We start from the raw sequence: 17,586 nt of genomic DNA, 5'->3' as shown, positions 1-17,586 counted from the left end.
TGATTCATACTAAAATGTATTCTTATATTTAAAGGAGAGAGAGGGATAAAGGCAGAGGCTCCTGCTTGACTCTGATTCTCAAGCAGACTCTTCCTCTATCTTTTTTCTACCTTTTTTCTTTGGTCACTGGTTGGTACAGAAATGGTATAAGGATTGACCCCTGGACCTTGGTATTATCGGCACCACGCTCCAACCAACTGAACTAAACTGCCAGCCTGTCTCTTCTTCTTTTATGATAGGTTTGAGCTTGCTGAAAAGGCTACTCCAAATCAGTGAGCTTAAATCCATCATTTTATGGATGGAAAGCCTACAGTGAGTGTGATATTGTAAAATATATATTTGATCTTCCTCCCTGTTTCCTGACATACAGTTCCTAAAACCCTTGGAATTTCCCAAGTGATAAGAATGCCTTCTGTATGCTAGCTTCAGGATGGGGGCTGGTCACCAGAAATAGCAAGGCTTGATTAGAGGATTGAGACATTCAGCCTCACCCTCAACCTGGGGGGAAGAGGGTGGAGAGAGGGGCTGAAGGATGAGTTGATCACCAATGGCTAATGATTTAATCATGGTTACATAATGAAGCTTCTATAAAAACCCAAAAGGATGGAGTTCAGAGTTTCTAGATAGCTGAACATATGGTAGTTCCTGGAGAGTGGAAGCTCCATGCCCCTTCCCACGTACCTTGCCCTATGCATGTCTTGCTGTTCATCTGTATCATTTGTCAGTCATATACTTTTATAATAAACCAGTAAACATAAGTAAGTGTCTCCCTAAGTTCTGTGAGTCGCTTTGGCAAATTAATCAAATCCAAGGAGGGGGTCATGAAAACTCCAATTTATAGCTGTAGGTCAGAAGGACAAGTCACAACCTGTGCTTGCGATTGGCACCTGAAATGGGGGGCAGTCTTGTGGGACTGAGTCTTCCACCCGCGAGATCTCTGATGCTGTCTTTAGGTAAATAGCATCAGAACTGAACTGAATTAGAATACGCCCAGCTGGTGCCTGCTGAAGAATTGATTGCTTAGTGTATGGGGAAACCCCCCACATATCTTTTGTCTGAAGTGTTGTACTGAGTGACTGGGTGAGAATAGTGAAGGAAAAAAACACTTTGTTTTTTAATTTTTTTTCTCCCTATCTCAGTGAGATAGCTGCTGTGGAGTAGAAAGAACTCTGAACTATAGGTTGAACATATGAAATTTCCTATTTTGTAGGTCAAAATTGATCAAAAATTTTCATAAAGTTTACCCTAAAGGAACACATGGACTGGAACATTAGCTCCACCACCTGATTCTGTGACCTTGGAAAAATCTATTTATTTCTCTAAACTTTAAATATTAACCTTAAATAATAATACCCACTGTACAAGACAGATTTAAAAAATCCTCAATAATAAATATGATCTGTAAACTATAAGGTGCTATATAGATGCTGATTGTCATTTCTATTGACTTGACCAAAACCACACAGTATTAGACTCTTTCCATTGCCCTACAGTCCCTGATTTTTCTGATCAATTGTGGTTGTATGTGTTTCCTACAACCATAGATAGTAAACAATCTGAGGATTTCTTGATTTCTTCCTAATAGCAACCTCAGTACCTAGAACATATCCCAGGTACACAGTAAAAGCTGAATAAATAACCAGTGGGTTGAATTATTGGAATCAGAGTATACACTTAGACTGTAAGTTTACACCATAGGCATAGCAGCAAGACCAAGAGGGGATAGGAGTGAGGAGGCTGGCCCCAGAATTTTCTCAAGATGGACTGAAACGATTTGGTTATCTAAAAGATTGGTGTCTGGTCATAAAAGACCGCATTATTTTCCAACTGAGCTGAGAATATACTTCCTTCTGTTTCTCACATTAAACACTGTCCTAAACATATCCTTCTCTTTCTTTAATACCAATGTGGGTCACTTTTACAGAGGTTAAGCAAATGTTTGCAATGGTATCGATGGGAACAAATTGACATTTTCTTTAGTAACATAAAAAGCCCTATAGATCTTAAATTATGACTCATCAAAGAAGAAATTGGTTACACTTAATTATGTGTGCACCAGTCCAATGAATGCTAAATGGCCTAAGAAACTATTTCGTTGCATTCTCATTCTACACATACAAGCTGATAATGATGACAAGTATTTTATATACTGTATTAACTTAAGTAGTGGTCTGGCTATTAACTTAGTGATTTGACTAAGTACAGTGTTTGGTTGGGTCAGAGAATGGTGGCTAAAACAAAAACCGTAACTCTTTTTCACTGATCAAATTTACCAGATCATTACCCAAAGCTCTACTTTATTTTCTGCAGTGTTAATACAGTCTAGGTGATAAGAACAAGATTGCATTCCCATAGGTAATATGGAACTAGCTGAGGTAGAGATCTGAAAGAAAGAGATAAGAGTCTCATATCAAGTGAAACCTTGCCTGGGCATCCTGTCTGTCTCTGATAAGCATGAAGTGTCAAATATGAAATGAAGGCTATTCTATTAGTAGTAGTTGAGGCCTAGCCCCAGGCTAGTCATGACCATCTTTGAGTAGGTTAACCCACATAGCCAGGCACTGAATCTAGAACAGGCAGGTTTACTTAACATTCAGAGTGAACTACTAAATCAGTTGTTAGGGAAAGGTTCACCAGAAGTGGCTTGTATAGTCAAAAATTGTTCATGCAAAAACTCCGCAGATTGATGCCTTTTATTGGAATTAGATTATTTTCACTCAGTTCTACTCTGTCTTTGGATAAAAACTTCTGGTTTAAAAACACTAGGGTCAGATATGGCAACTCTAGTCACCAACAAAAGAATCTTCTAGGAACAATATCTAAGGGAAAAGCCATTCACTCATTCATTTCTTGTCCTATTCTTAGTGCCTCAGTATCTACATGGGATGCAGACTCCACGGTGTGAGATACTGGTGTCCTGAAGTCAGGTCTTAAAATGTTATCTGGAGAATGCTTTCAACCTTCCACAACTGCAGCTGTCAAGAGGGTACTTCGGTTTAGGAAAAAGCTATGTCAAGAGCAGAAATGGGGGGTTGGAGGGACGTGGCTAAATTCAGCAAGAGAGAACTTTGAGATGTAGATGCAAATCAGCACCATTTAAAACTAGTGTGAGGTCCTGTTCCATTAACTGAATTTGCATCTCCCAATCACAGAAATGATGTTTCCACAGCCGTGACATTCTAAATGTCATGAGAATTAAATGCAAGCGAAAAAATTCCCTCAGCTTGTGAAGATGATTACATGACACACAGTAAATGCAGACAAAGGGAAAACTTTCTCAATACTAATAAGAAAAATACCTAAGAAGTCATCACTTGAAGAATTATGGCTAGACTGCATTGTACTGGAAAATAAACGCACCTGGGTTAGAAATGAGGTCACCATCTGGGTTACAGTAGTACTTGAAGCAAAAAGCATTTTGAGGAGTGCACGCCCTCTCATTTTCCCTTCATTTAAGTTCTTGTACTGGAATAAACAACTCTGCTTACTAAGTCTATATTACATCTGACTAGAAATGTACCAAGCAAGTGTCAAAAGGACAACTCTAGTCAATTTTGTTTAAGAAACAAAATGCACTTACAAAATAGCTATATTTACTATCCCATATTCTATCCACAATTGTTTACAGATGGTGATGAAGACAACATGTTCCTGTTCCAAAGTAATAAGTCCTAATCTAACAAAATCACCTGGTGAATTTTAAAAAGAATTTCTGTAACATTCAAATTTAATACATAAATAGCATCTTTCTCATCAATGCCAGCAAAAAACTGACGCAACAGCTATGAAAACATTGCTTGCCTTCATTACATGTCTGCTTAAAAAATTGTCTTTGAATCACATTTCCAAATGAAATGGTCACATATATTGGTAATCCAGACTAGAAAAAAAAAAGTTTATTTTCACTGTACTACTTATTTTAAGTAAAGATATGTTCTAACCTGACCAAGTTCTTCATTAAGGTCTGAGGTGTTAACCAGGGCTCCTTCGTCAATTTCTTCATCATAAAAGTCCTTATCCCAGGAGATGAAGAAGGAGCCCAAGAATTTTTGCATTTCTACTGTGACATACATGGAGACAGGAATGATAAAGTTGAACAGAACCATAAATGATAGGAAGTCGGTGAACATTTTCAAAGCCTAAAATAAAACAGATAGTTCACACTAATTAGATGCACAGTTCTGTGAGATGAGTTAACTTTCATTAATTTATTTCAATGCTGAAAGCACTGCTTTTGCTATAAAGAAATTTCCCAGTGACACTATACCATTCTAGTCAAAATTATCATAGTATATGAGAACATTTAAGAACACCCTCAATTTTATCATCATTATTCAGTCTACACACCTTTTGTCTTTATACTTTTAACTTCATTAAGTTCTCTGCTCCCTCTGCCCCTAGATATGAATGTGAGATCAAAATTTATTTGCAGACATCTCTTATGCTCCTATCATGATATTTCACAAACTCATATTATACTAAAATACCAGAGCTTCTTGCCAAATTCAAATTCTTAACTAAAGGGCTAAAAACAAGCACAGATGCCTAAAGTTAAAGGGAAAAAACTCTAAAACTTATTAAATATTTAACGGCTTAGGGCCACCATAAAACCAAGAGAAAACCCAAAAGCTAACAAAAGGTATCATTTATCTGAGCGGCACTTCAATAAAGGGGGCTTGGTCACAAAGTTCTAGTTAAATTTTCAAAGGAAAACAAATTACCTTCAAAGTCTCCCGCTCCTTCTGAGTCTTTTGGTTATACCAAGGTTCATCATTGTGTGGGGTACTTTGCCAAACATATTTCAGAGTAGTGCATACTGCAGCTTTGGTCAGTAAGATAAATAAATATACAATCAGGAAGGCATTAATGGATCTGTAAAAATAAGATGGTATGGATTTTAAAACCACCTAAACACTTAAGACATCAACCAGATATAAATTAAATAGCTATCTAAAGCTTCTCCTGTGTATAATATGTAACCACAGTACAAGCCTTAAAGTATGAACCTCAGCTATCACAGCTGCAGCATCACTCTCAAGTTGCAAAACGGAAAAGCTAGCCCTGAACTATTTATTGATCACCAATACTCCTCAAAGTGCAATCAATGGCTGACTAGCTTAACACAGTAAGCTAGACTTCAGTAAGGCTGTTGGAAAGTGACAGGAGACACACACACCATTACCCACTCAACCCTTATAGAAGGAGTAGCTTGTCTCTATTTCCCTGAATACTAAATGTGCAGGGTAGAGGGCAGAGTAGCAAATGTGAAATCCTCATGCTCAGTGTAGATTCTTTCAGTTTGAAAGTGGAGCTACGGAGAGGGTGCCACTGATATACTGGACATCCATGTCAGTAATAGACAGAGGTCTGTGCTATAGTTACCTGGCTTGAAGGTCTACTAAGTACAGCTTCAATAATTGCCAGGAGGCTATTACTGAAGAACCAACTGGCATACAGTAACTAAAGGACCTCAAACAATCAACTCCAGTATCAAAAGGAAATGAATTTATAGTTCAAGTGAACTCTGCCCTTTTACACCTACGTAAGCTTAGACAAGTAACTTATCTTCTTGGAGACCATTTCCTCATCTGTAAAGTTGAGAGGCTAACACAAACAAATTACTTCATAGAGTTGTTCAGAGTACTAAGCCAAATCAAACATACAAATCATTAAGGATAGTTTCTGGAACATAAACAAGTGCTCAAAATGGTAGCTGCTATTATAACTGACATTGTTTTTTGTTATGTTTGTTACTTGGAATTAATGAGGAAGTAACTATTTCAATCAAAAAAGACTAAAGAAATTGGTGCACACTAACTTTTCGACAGCAGAACGTTTTTGAGATTTCCCTTGGTAGTTCAAAGCCATTTTGGTTTCCATCCCAGTGTAAACAGCAACTCCTGAGGAATAACAAAATATAATGAAAATTATGTTACAACTGAACTTGTCAACCAAGTCCCCACCCAGTTGGCTCTGTGAAATTTAAGTCTATAAAGGTGGGAATTCTACACCCTCCTCTACTCACTAGTTGATAGATCATTTATAGTATAATTTTAATTCTATATAGTATTTGTCTTATTTCATGTTAGTGTACCATCTTGTATATGCCCAACACCCAAATACAGGTTTAGATTAAATGGTGATACTAGCCATGACCACTTTAACATGCACTATTTATTCACAGGCTTTACAATGAATATTTCTAATAAGTATATCTTAAAAATAGTTCACCATATATCTTCTTGGTATTTTTTAGTGTAGCTCCTTTCAGCAAGAGATTTTCAGGTCCCAAAGACCTAAATAAAAAATGAACATAGCTTATCCAAACTACCCAATAGTATTATTGACTTTGGGGATGTTTGCCCTGACACATATCTATCTCCAAGGGGTTGAGAATGGATCTGTCGACTTTCACCATATGCTTACTCTCCAGGACAAGCTGAAAGAGCCCTCCCTCTGAAGTTACTTGAGGGTACAGCACAGATGGAGGCACAGTACAGGAGTAGCCAGCAAAACACAATGGTAAAGAAATGCACAGAGAGGTAAAGGATTATGAGTCACCGACAGCAAGACAAAAACAGGACAGAGCAGCAGACAGCAAGAAACAGAAATAGAGGGTCACAGATAAAAGACTGAAAGGCAAACATCAAGGTGGGAAAAACACACTGACATATTTTTAGAGAGTAAACCCGCCTTTTGGGGGATCACTGGGCACCCTGTGTTTCTTTAATTTCTTTTCCAGTGTGGCTATGAAAACCAAGTGGAAAAGTTAAGGTAATTAACTGGATAATAGAGGAGGAAAGAAAGCATCCCTTTTGGTGTGAATTGCCTGATTATAAATGATCAGCATTACATTTTACTTAAGTCCAAGTAATTCTTCCAGCATTTTACCCACTGCCTGTTCCTCAATTACTCACTCTTAAACCACTGTTCTCCAGGTTTATTTCAATGTTGTTAGGCACTGCACAACCAGGGATAATAAATACAGTGGACAAAACAGGTTTGAAAATATCAAAGTATCTGGAGCTCTGTTACTTTAGAATCCCTAAGCATTACTTCCAACAACTCCCTTCCCTCAACACGCAGAGACCCTACCACCACAAGATTAATCACAAGGCTAGTTACTTATTCACCTTTATATCTCTTGCGATAAAGAAAGGTATTTGTCTATTTTTCTGGGTTCCGAAGAGAATATACCTCTCCCCCCAAAAAGATTAGGAAAATAACAAACTAACCTGGCAACAGCCTCAAGACTATCACTATAGATATCGATTCGCCCAACAAACCTGTAAAAAGAACATAACAGTAAATATATTTTCTACAACCAGGTGAAATTCAAATACCACAAATATGAAAATGAAACCAAATACAAATAATGAAAAAAAGATAGATAAGACTGAGTGAACTACAAAAGCTTATTATAAGAGGGTACTTCAAAAGGTTCATGGAAAAATGGAATTAAAAGATAACATGAATCTTTCCATGAACTTTCTGAGGATCCATTGTATTTCTTGGGGGGAAAAAAAAGTTATGTTGAACCAATAAGGTATATAGCATTTTCATGTAATATTTAAAATCATATTTTGAGGGGAAGATGGCAGACTAGAGAAACCTAGGATGCATTTCTCCCACAGAACACCACCAGAACAGGCCCACCGCTACCAGCACTGCACTCACCAGTGACATTGTCAGGACCCAGGACCATTGCCCGCCATCATGCTGTGAGTTTCACCCCATCCCATGCTGCTGTTGCCTGCAGCACGGCTCCAGCTGCTGCTGTTACTGGTAGCCATCCAAACCAGTGCTACAGCACCAACCAAGCCAACAGTGCACAGGATCCCTGTCCACACTGCTGCACCAGTCAGCCTGTCCATGTGTGGGATGCCTGCCACAGCAGCCTGCAATGCAGTGGACCTTTGCTAGCGGCTGTCCACACTGATGCAGCAGCCTGAACAACCATGCGTGGGACCCCCACTCAAGTAGCCTCAATAGCCACCTCAGCTGCTTGTGAGTTCCCCTGCCACAGTTGTGTGCTGTGTGGCCTTCACCACCATAGCCATCACACCAGCGGGACAGGCTGGGTGTGGGATCCCCTGCTAATGCTTAAGCAGTAACCACCACATTTGGGGATGGAACTCCCTGCTGCTGCCGCCCCCTGCAGTGTGGTGGCCATTGCCAGGGACCTTTCATACTGCCACACCAGCCAGACCAGCCACACCTAGGACCCTTGCCCAAGCCACCTCACCAGCCAGACCAGCTACACTCGGGACCCCTGCCCGAGCTGCCTCATCAGCCTGCCCTGCTATGTGTGGAACTCCCACCATAGTTACATGCAGTGTGGCTGCTGCCACCATAGCCATTGCACCAGCTGGATCAACTGGGCATGGAACCCCCACCCATGCCAACACATCAGCCAGGCCAGCAGCTGGCACGATGCCCTACCAAAGCAGTAGCTAGCCTAACTGTGTATGGGACCTCTGCTGCTTCTGCCTGCACCACTGCTTCCGCCACTGCTGCCGTCAGCAGCCACATACACCACTACCACTGCTGCTGCACCAGTCAGACTAGCCAAGGGCAGGACCCAATGCTACCATGCACTGACACAAGAAGGGTCACAAACGGAGAAGCCAGAAAGAGGGAAGCCAGTGCAGAGCCACACCCAAGTGACACAATTCAAACGGAGAATTTCTCCCTGTGTGCAGTGAACACCACTGCCTTCACCCAGGGAGAGTCACACATAGAGAACCTGGAGAATATAGAAACCCAGGAGAGCCAAGTAGTATACAGAAGAAAATTCCAGCCACCACCAACCCATCCCCAAACCAAGGGAAGCAAGAACCCAGGAGGAGCCTTGGCCCATAGGACCAAGGAAAGAAACTTTGGCCACGGTTACTCATTCAAGCGGAGGAGATCCAGTATACCCCAATGCACATATCAGGGTCAGAGTACACTAGCCTGGGAACCAACAAGTCCACCCAGGGTCACGCACCCCAGCCAAAGAGTGAAAAGGAACCCAGGCACTTCGCCCAAGATCTCAAGAGCTGTCCCACATTCTCAACATCCCGAATAATCTCAACAAGAAATCACTAAGTGCCCCAGTGACTACGCCACAGAGGTACTCACACACAAGTCCAATATTGAATATGGCAGAAGTACCCATTCAGAGACTACACTACTGAGTCTACCCAGAACCAATACTAATATACCCTACTCAACAATCAATATAAAACACATCTACAGGAGGAAATCTCTCTCCTCAAAACCCACTTCAGAGTAATAGAAGCAGCAGCTGCTCAACTGGATGACCAGAAATCAATATAGAGAGAGTAGGAATATGAAAAAACAAGGAAATATGACATGACTAAAGGAATACAATAATTCTCAAATACCAGACCCAATAGAGCAGGAAACCCTCAAAGTGTCTGAAAAGGAATTTTGAGTAACAATCTTAAACAAATCAGTGAGATACAGAAAGACTTAATTAAACAACATGATGAAAAAAGAAAAACAATTCAGGACTTGAAGATATAAATTCCATAAAAAAGATGTAGCAGAACTCCTAGAATGAAAGACTTGAAAGACTTATCAATGAAATAAAAAACAACTGAGAGTGTAAGCAGCAGGATAGAGCAAGTGGAAGAATTTCTGATCTCAAGGACAATCTTTTTGAAATAACTCAAGCAGACAAAAATAAGAAAAAAGAATTTTAAAAAATGAAGAGAATCTAAGAGAACTAGCAGACAAACTTAAGCACAAAAACATTTGAAACATGGGTGTTCCAGATGGGGAAGCAAAAGGAAAAAAAAAACATTAAAAACTTATTCAATGTAGTAATAGCAGAAAACTTCCCAGGTATTGGTACAGATATGAACTTCCAGATTCGGGAGGCTCACAGGTCCCCAGACAAATTCAACACAAAAAGGTCCTAAGACATATTGTTGTCAAACTGTCAAAAGTCAAAGACAAAGACAGAATCCTAAAAATAGCAAGAGAAGAGCATCAAGTCAGCTATAAAGGAACCCCCAGCAGACTAACTGCAGACTTCTCAACAGAAACTCTACAGGCCAGAAGAGATTGGGATGATATATTCAAAGTACTAAAAGAAAAAAATGAAAACCAAGAATACTTGATGCAGCAAGGCTATCCTTCAGAAATGAAGAAATAGTGTATTTCCCAGACAAACAAAAGCTGCAGGAGTTCACCATCACAGGACCAGCTCTACAAGAAATCATTAAGGGAGTATTGCACCTGGAACAAAAAAAACAATAATCACCACCATGAATAAACTAGAAATAACAAACACCATTGGTAGAGGAGATATGCAAACAAGAAAGAAAAAGAAACTATACCATACCACCTTAAAAAACCAACAAAAACTGAAGACAATAACGGGGAAAAAGAAATGAAAAATATTTAAATCAACCATAGAAAAAGCAATTATAGGGAGCTGGGGCATGGGTCTGGGGACCGGGCCCCCCACCCATAACCAGGCACACTGCCAGTGCCAAGGAGCATGCCAAAAACATCACCTCCACGTGGGTGGCCCACCACAGCTACCACAATAACCACAGCTGCTGCAAAAGTGGCTAGACATCACAACCACCACAGAGATGGTCCACCAGCCATGGGAGTACATTGATACAAGGACAGTCACCAGGAGAGACCAAAGAAAAGAAGAGATCACAAAGCCCATTCCAGAGTGACAGAAGAAGCATCTGCTCTACGATAATATTGGGGAACCTTGGACACACCTTTCAGCATTGACAGATCATCTAGGCAAATCAACAGAGTAACCATTATTCTTTCAGAGGGAGAGAAGAAATCTAGGATTATCAGTAGTGGGAGTGAGGAGGGAGAGGGGGATAGGGAGAGATTGGACATGGGGCATAAAGAATAAGTACAATTTGCAACAATATACATACTGGTAATATTGATTTGATCAACACATGTCAACACTGAATCCCAAAAATATGTATAATCGATTACGATTAAAAAAAAAAAGAGAGAAAGAAAAAGCAATTAAATGACAGGAGTAAGACAGTACCTTTCAATAACAACCCTAAATGTAAATGGATTAAATTCCCAGCTCAAAAAGACACAGACTGACTGAATGGATTAAAAAGCTAGACCCAACTATATGCTGTCTTCAACAGACTCATCTCACCAGTAAAGATGCATACAGACTACTAATAAAGGGATAGAAAAAGACATACCACACAAATGGAAACCAAAAACGAGCAGGATTAACTATTCTTATGTCGGATAAAATAGACTTTAAACCAAAAAACCATAAAAAGAGACAAAGAAGGCCATTATATAATGATAAAGGGATCTATACAGCAAGAAGACATAACAGTCATAAACATATATATGTACCCAACACTGGAGCACCTGGATATATAAAGCAAACACTATTAAACCTAAAGAAAGAGATAGACCCCAATATGATAATAGTTCGGGACCTAAACACACCTCTCTCAGCATTAGATAGATCATTTAGGCAACAAATCAACAGAGAAACACAGGATTTAAACTACAGTTCAGACCAACTGAACTTGGCAGACATCTATAGAACATTTCATCCAACAACTACTGAATATACATTCTTCTCATCAGTAGATGGAATATTTTCCAGAACAGACCACACGTTAGGTCACAAATCAAGTCTCAACAAATGTTTAAAAAACTGAAATCATGTCAAGTATTTTTCAGATCACAATGGATTAAAAATAGAAATCAATAACAAACAAAACTCTGGAAACTATACAAACACATGGAAATAAAACAACATGCTCCTGAATGACCCGTGGGTCCAAGAAGAAACTAAAGAGGAAATCAAAAAAATTTCTTGACACTAATGAAAATAAAGACACATTATACCAAACCCTGTGGGATACAGCAAAAGCAGTAGTAAGAGGAAGTTTATTGCAATAAATACTTATGTCAAAAGAATAGAAAGTTTTCAAATAAACAACCTAAAGCTACACCTCCAGTAACTAGAAAAACAAGAATGATCCAACTCCAAAATTAATAGACGGGAAGACATAATTAAGATCAGAGAAGAATTAAATGGAGACTCAAAAACTGATAAAAAAAAAAAATCAGTGAAACAAAAAGTTGTTTTTTTGAGAAGATAAACAGAAGAGACGAACCATTAGCAATACTAACTAAAAAAAAGAGAAGACTCAACAACCATCGGAAACGAAAGAGGAGACATTACAACTGATACCACAGAAAAACATAGAATCATTAGAGACTAAAACGAACAACTACATGCCAGCAAATTTGAAAACCTGGAGGAAATGGATAAATTTCTCAACATATATAAATTACCAAGACTGAACCAAGAGGACATAGAAAAAAACCTCATACAGACCAATAACAAGCAATGGGACTGAAGCAGTAATCAGCAGTCTCCCAACAAAGAAAAGAGCCCAGGACCAGATGGCTTTACTGCTGAAGTCTACCAAACCTTTAAAGAGGAATTAATACTAATCATCTTCAAACTGTTCCAAAAAATTGAAACAAGCCATTCTCCCAAACTCATTCTATGAGGTCAGCATCACCCTGATACCAAAACCAGACAAAGATACAACAAAAAAGAAAACTACAGGCCAATATCTTTGATGAACATAAATGTAAAAATCCTCAACAAAATATTAGCAATCAGAATACAGCATAAAAAAAATTATACACCATGATCAAGTGGGATTCATCCAAGAGATGCAACAATGGTTCAACATACGAAAGTCAATAAATGTGATACACTGCATCAACCAAATCAAGGACAAAAATCATATGATTATCTCAAGAGATGCTGGAAAAACATTTGACAAAATTCAACATCCTTTCATGATAAAGAATCTTAGCAAATTAAGCATAGAAGGAAAGTATCTCAACACAATGAAAGCCATATATGACAAACCCACTGCCAATATCATCCTGAATGGGTAAAACCTGAAAGCTTTTTCCTTAAAGACAGGAACAAGACAAGGACGCCTGCTATCACCACTCCTATTTAACATAGTATTGGAAGTACTAGCCAGCACAATCAGGCAAGAGAAAGAAAGAAAGGGCATCCAGATAAGAAAAGACAAAGTCAAACTGTCCCTTGTTTGCAGATAATATGATCCTGCATATAGAAAAACCTAAAGACTCTACGAAAAAATTCTTAGAGCCAATTAATAATTTCAGCAAAGATGCAAGATACAAATCAATACCCAAAAATCAGTAGCATTTTTATACTCCAATGATGAACTACCAGAAAAAGAAATTAAGCAAGCCCATTTACAATAGTCACCAAAAAATAAAATACCTAGGAATCGATTTAACCAAGGAGGTGAAAGATCTCTAAAATAAGAACTACAAATCACTGTTGAAAAAAATTAAAGAGGACACAAAAAGGTGGAAAGACATTCTATGCTCTTGGATTGGAAGAATTAACACTGTGAAAATGTCCATACTGCACAAAGCTATCTACAGATTCAATGCAATCCCCATCGAAATACCAATGACATTCTTCACAGAAATAGATAAACAATTCTAACATTTATATGGAACAACAAAAGACCACAAATAGCCAAAGCAATCCTGAGCAAACAAAGTAAAGATGGAGGCATAACACTACCTGACTCCAAATTATACTACAAAGCTACTGTAAACAAAACAGCATGGTACTGGCATGAAAACAGATACTCGGACCAATGGAACAGAACAGCAAACCCAGAAATCAACCCACATATTGACAGCCTCTTTAATAAATGGTGCTGGGAAAACTGGAAATCCATATGTAGAAAAATGAAACCAGACCCGCACCTCTCACCATATACCAAAATTAACTCAAAATGGATTAAAGACTTAAACACCTGAAACTATAAAACTCCTAAAAGAAAACAGGAGAAACACTTAATGAAGTAGGACTGGGCAAATACTTTATGAATATGACCCCAAAAGCATAGGCAACAAAATAAAAAATAAACAAATGGGATTATATCAAACTAAAACCTTCTACAAAGCAAAAGAAATAAGTAACAGCGAAAAGACCACCTACAGAATGGGAGAAAATATTTGCAAACTATGCATCCAACAAGGGATTAATATCCAGAATATACAAAGTACTCAAACAACTCAACAGTAAGAAAACAAGTAACCCAATTAAAAAATGGGCAAAAGAACTGAACAGACATTTCTCATATGAAGATATACAAATGGCCAAAAGACACATGAGAAAATGGCCAACATCACTCAGCACCCAGGAAATGCAAACCAAAACCCCACTGAGATATCATCTCACCCCAGTTAAATTGGCTATTATCAAAAAGACAGAGAATAACAAATGCTGGGGAGGATGTGGAGAAAGGGGAACCTTCTTACACTGTTGGTGGGACTATAAACTAATGCAGCCATTATGGAAAACAGTATGGAAGGTCCTCAAACAACTACAGATAGAACTGCCATATGATCCAGCAATCCCATTGCCGGGTATATACCCAAAGGAATGGAAATCATTATGTCAAAGGGATACCTGCACTCCTATGTTTATTGCAGCTCTATTTACACTATCCAAGAGTTGGAATCAACCTAAATGTCCACTGACAGATGATTGGATAAGGAAAATGTGGTATATATACTCAATGGAATACTACTCTGCCATGAGAAAGAATGAAATTCTGCCATTTGCTGCAACATGGATAAACTTAGAGAAAATTATGTTAAGTGAAATAAGCCAGGCACAAAAAGAGAAATACTGAATGTTCTCATTCCTAAGTTGGGGGGAGGAAGGGAGGGAGAGAGGAAGAAAAGAAGGATCACAATAATACATTAAACTTTCAAAAAACCCCAAAGAGAACAGAACTGTGGTTATTAGAGGTAGCAAAGGGGGGGAGGGTGGCGAGAAACTAGTTAAAGGTCACAAAGATTGATTACATTTTTAAAATATGAGTATATAGTTATCCTGATTTGATCACCACAGATTGTACACATGTATTGACACTTGATTCTGTACCCCACAAATATATACAATCATCTTTCAATAAAAAACTATCAAAAATAAATAAAATAATATTTTGAATTATAAGAATATAAACAAAGGTTCTAAAATGACTTTCAAGCTCTACTTGGCATTTGCATACACACAATATCCTCTCCTTTATATCCTTATATAAATAATGTGGCTTCTATTTTAGATTCACATGAATAAAGGTTTCTGGTGCAAATAGACAACTTGCAAAACCATTAGTTCAGTTCTCACACTTAAGCATGTATCAGAATCACTGGAGGGCTTACTAAGCTACAGATTTCTGGGCCCCATCCTTGAGCTTCTTGCTCAAGGTTCCCAGGTGATGCTGATGCTGCTGGCTTGGTACTACCCTTTAAACCACAGCATTAGTCTTAGACAGTGAACACTTGAGTATTATCTTAGAAATGACCAGCCTCTGTGTTACAGCTGATCTCAATACTGAGCCTGACCCAATAAATATGTCTAGGCACATGGTAACCTGCATGTCTGTAAAATGGGGTAAAAGGACCTGATCCCTCCTTAACAAGAGTGTAATGAGCATTTTATAATTTGCATTGTAAACAGCAGGGGTTTTTTTCCCCCAGGAAAATAGAAATATTTTATATTACTATATACACAAAATATAAAGGTCTGCTCATTCATTCGATATATATTAATTGTGCCAGTACCGTGCTAGGTGCTGAAGATACAATAATAAGCAAAAAAGACCTGTTCCTTGCCCTGAGAAAGACAAGTAAACAGGCAATTACAATGCATTGATTACCACTAGGGAGGTGGAAGTACAAGGTATTCTGAAGTCACATAGCAAGAGATTCAATCAAGTCTAGGAAAATTAGTAATAACCTTCCATGACCTAAAATTCTCCTTCATACTTAAGGCAACTGAGAAATTTGGGGGTTTCCCTACAAATATGCAAGGGTATATATACAGATTTCTTCTAACTCAGGCAGAATAAGTCACTCCCTTTTCTGTGATTCCATGGACCTTGCACTCATCTCTATTATCACACTGTACTGGAAGCTTAGCTTTACTCTTTTATTTCCTTTGCTCTCTGTGAGCTCCTTGAAGGCAGAGAATAGCTTTTTTACTCTGTGGTCCTAGTTAATAGTATCAAAGTGGATATGTGAGAGTAAGGAAAACAGGAAAGAAGGAATGATGGGAAGGAGTAAGGGCATTGTTCTTGCAGTAGAATGAATACTTTGTTTTTCCACTACTAGGTGTTACTGTAAACCACATCTAACCACTTGGTTCCCCATTATGACCAACAGAATGCATTAGCAAGATGGCTGGCATGGGTAATTCCTGCTATTTGTAAAGGGTGGAACAGAATGAAATTAATTGGCCTACATGGGAATCAACCCTAAGAAAGGTAAACCCTGTTACTCTACCCTCATTAGCACCATGCCCTAATGAACCAAACTAACCAGTCTTAAAATGAAATGCCCAATTTTTGACAACCCACAGTGACTGTTAATCAGCAAACCTACTCCAGACAGCCTAAATACAGGAAAATAGAGGAAATTACATCATTTTACTGCTCCCTCAACTTAAATGTTTACTGTGGATGAGAAACAGCCTACATGCAATCCTCAGTTTATCATGATCATTGTAAGAAAGGATATAGAGTGCCTACCTACTAACTGCATGACCCCATATCCTCTTCTCTCTTTAAGGTTGGATGGCATTTAAAAGGGTTTATTTTTGTTTTAATTAACTCTAGTTACTACATCAGTCCGATACATCTGCCTTACAGGATAAAAATTTTAAAATTTGATAGATGGCCATGTTTACAAGTAACAAAAATAAAAGAAAATACAGAGGATGCCTAGGCCCACAATGATTTATCTTAGGCTGGTAGTGAGCAAGGCTGTTTTGATTCATTTCCCTGCCAGAAAGAAGGAACAGCTCATAAAAACATAAATGAGAGTAGGCTGGTAAGTGGTGGGTGTTTCTTTGCAGTACTGGTGGCAAAGAGAAGCAGAGCTCACAGATAGCAGTAAAATGAAATGAGGTGATTCTTACTTGTAGAGGTCAGGTTGTGGCTGTTCACATTCAATTGTTGCTTGAAGGGTATCAATGGATTCAGCTGTAGACAGTGCAATGGTATCACGTACTGCATAATGTGTCTAGATGAAAACAGAAGCAAAAGCAAAAACAAAAACAAGTGTTTCTTTTCATAATCATACACCCACCTGATTTCAGGAACACAGTATGTTTTAGTAAAAGGCATTGGCAGAATTATACAAATATTGATGCACATTTCCACCAAATAAGTTTTATGGTATTATCCTAAAAATATATTACAATTAGAAAGATAACCCTGCTGCAAGGGAATTTCAAAGATAATGCAAAAACTGAAAGTTCTTCTTGATACTGACAGCTGAGAGGATTCCATTTGCAGCATGCATATAATTAACCAAAAACCCCATGAAAAATTTAATACATTTTTTTTCCTATTTATAGCACTGAGACTCATTATTTTGCTCATTATAGTGTATGGTTATATAGACATATACACATAATGAATTGAATATAACCCTTGTGGTCATAAGAATGCTAAGTTTTGC

General features: G+C 38.3%; 1 protein-coding gene across 1 annotated transcript in view; it reads right to left on the bottom strand.

Moving 5' to 3' along the window:
• Positions 1-3,914: 3,914 nt before the first annotated feature.
• Positions 3,915-17,586, bottom strand: part of LOC103605180 (probable phospholipid-transporting ATPase IG) — a 45,163-nt gene continuing 31,491 nt past the window's right edge. Inside the window, exons 7-12 of the mRNA XM_008589766.1 lie at positions 17,042-17,145; positions 7,236-7,286; positions 6,232-6,296; positions 5,819-5,900; positions 4,722-4,872; positions 3,915-4,139 (exon numbers count right to left, since the gene is read on the bottom strand). Of these exons, the coding sequence (XP_008587988.1) occupies positions 3,915-4,139; positions 4,722-4,872; positions 5,819-5,900; positions 6,232-6,296; positions 7,236-7,286; positions 17,042-17,145 (678 nt within the window). The remainder of the gene's footprint in view (positions 4,140-4,721; positions 4,873-5,818; positions 5,901-6,231; positions 6,297-7,235; positions 7,287-17,041; positions 17,146-17,586) is intronic.

Source organism: Galeopterus variegatus, unplaced genomic scaffold (genome assembly GCF_000696425.1).
Source record: "Galeopterus variegatus unplaced genomic scaffold, G_variegatus-3.0.2 Scaffold5643, whole genome shotgun sequence".
Lineage (NCBI taxonomy): Eukaryota > Metazoa > Chordata > Mammalia > Dermoptera > Cynocephalidae > Galeopterus > Galeopterus variegatus.
This window is presented reverse-complemented; position numbering and strand designations above follow the sequence as displayed.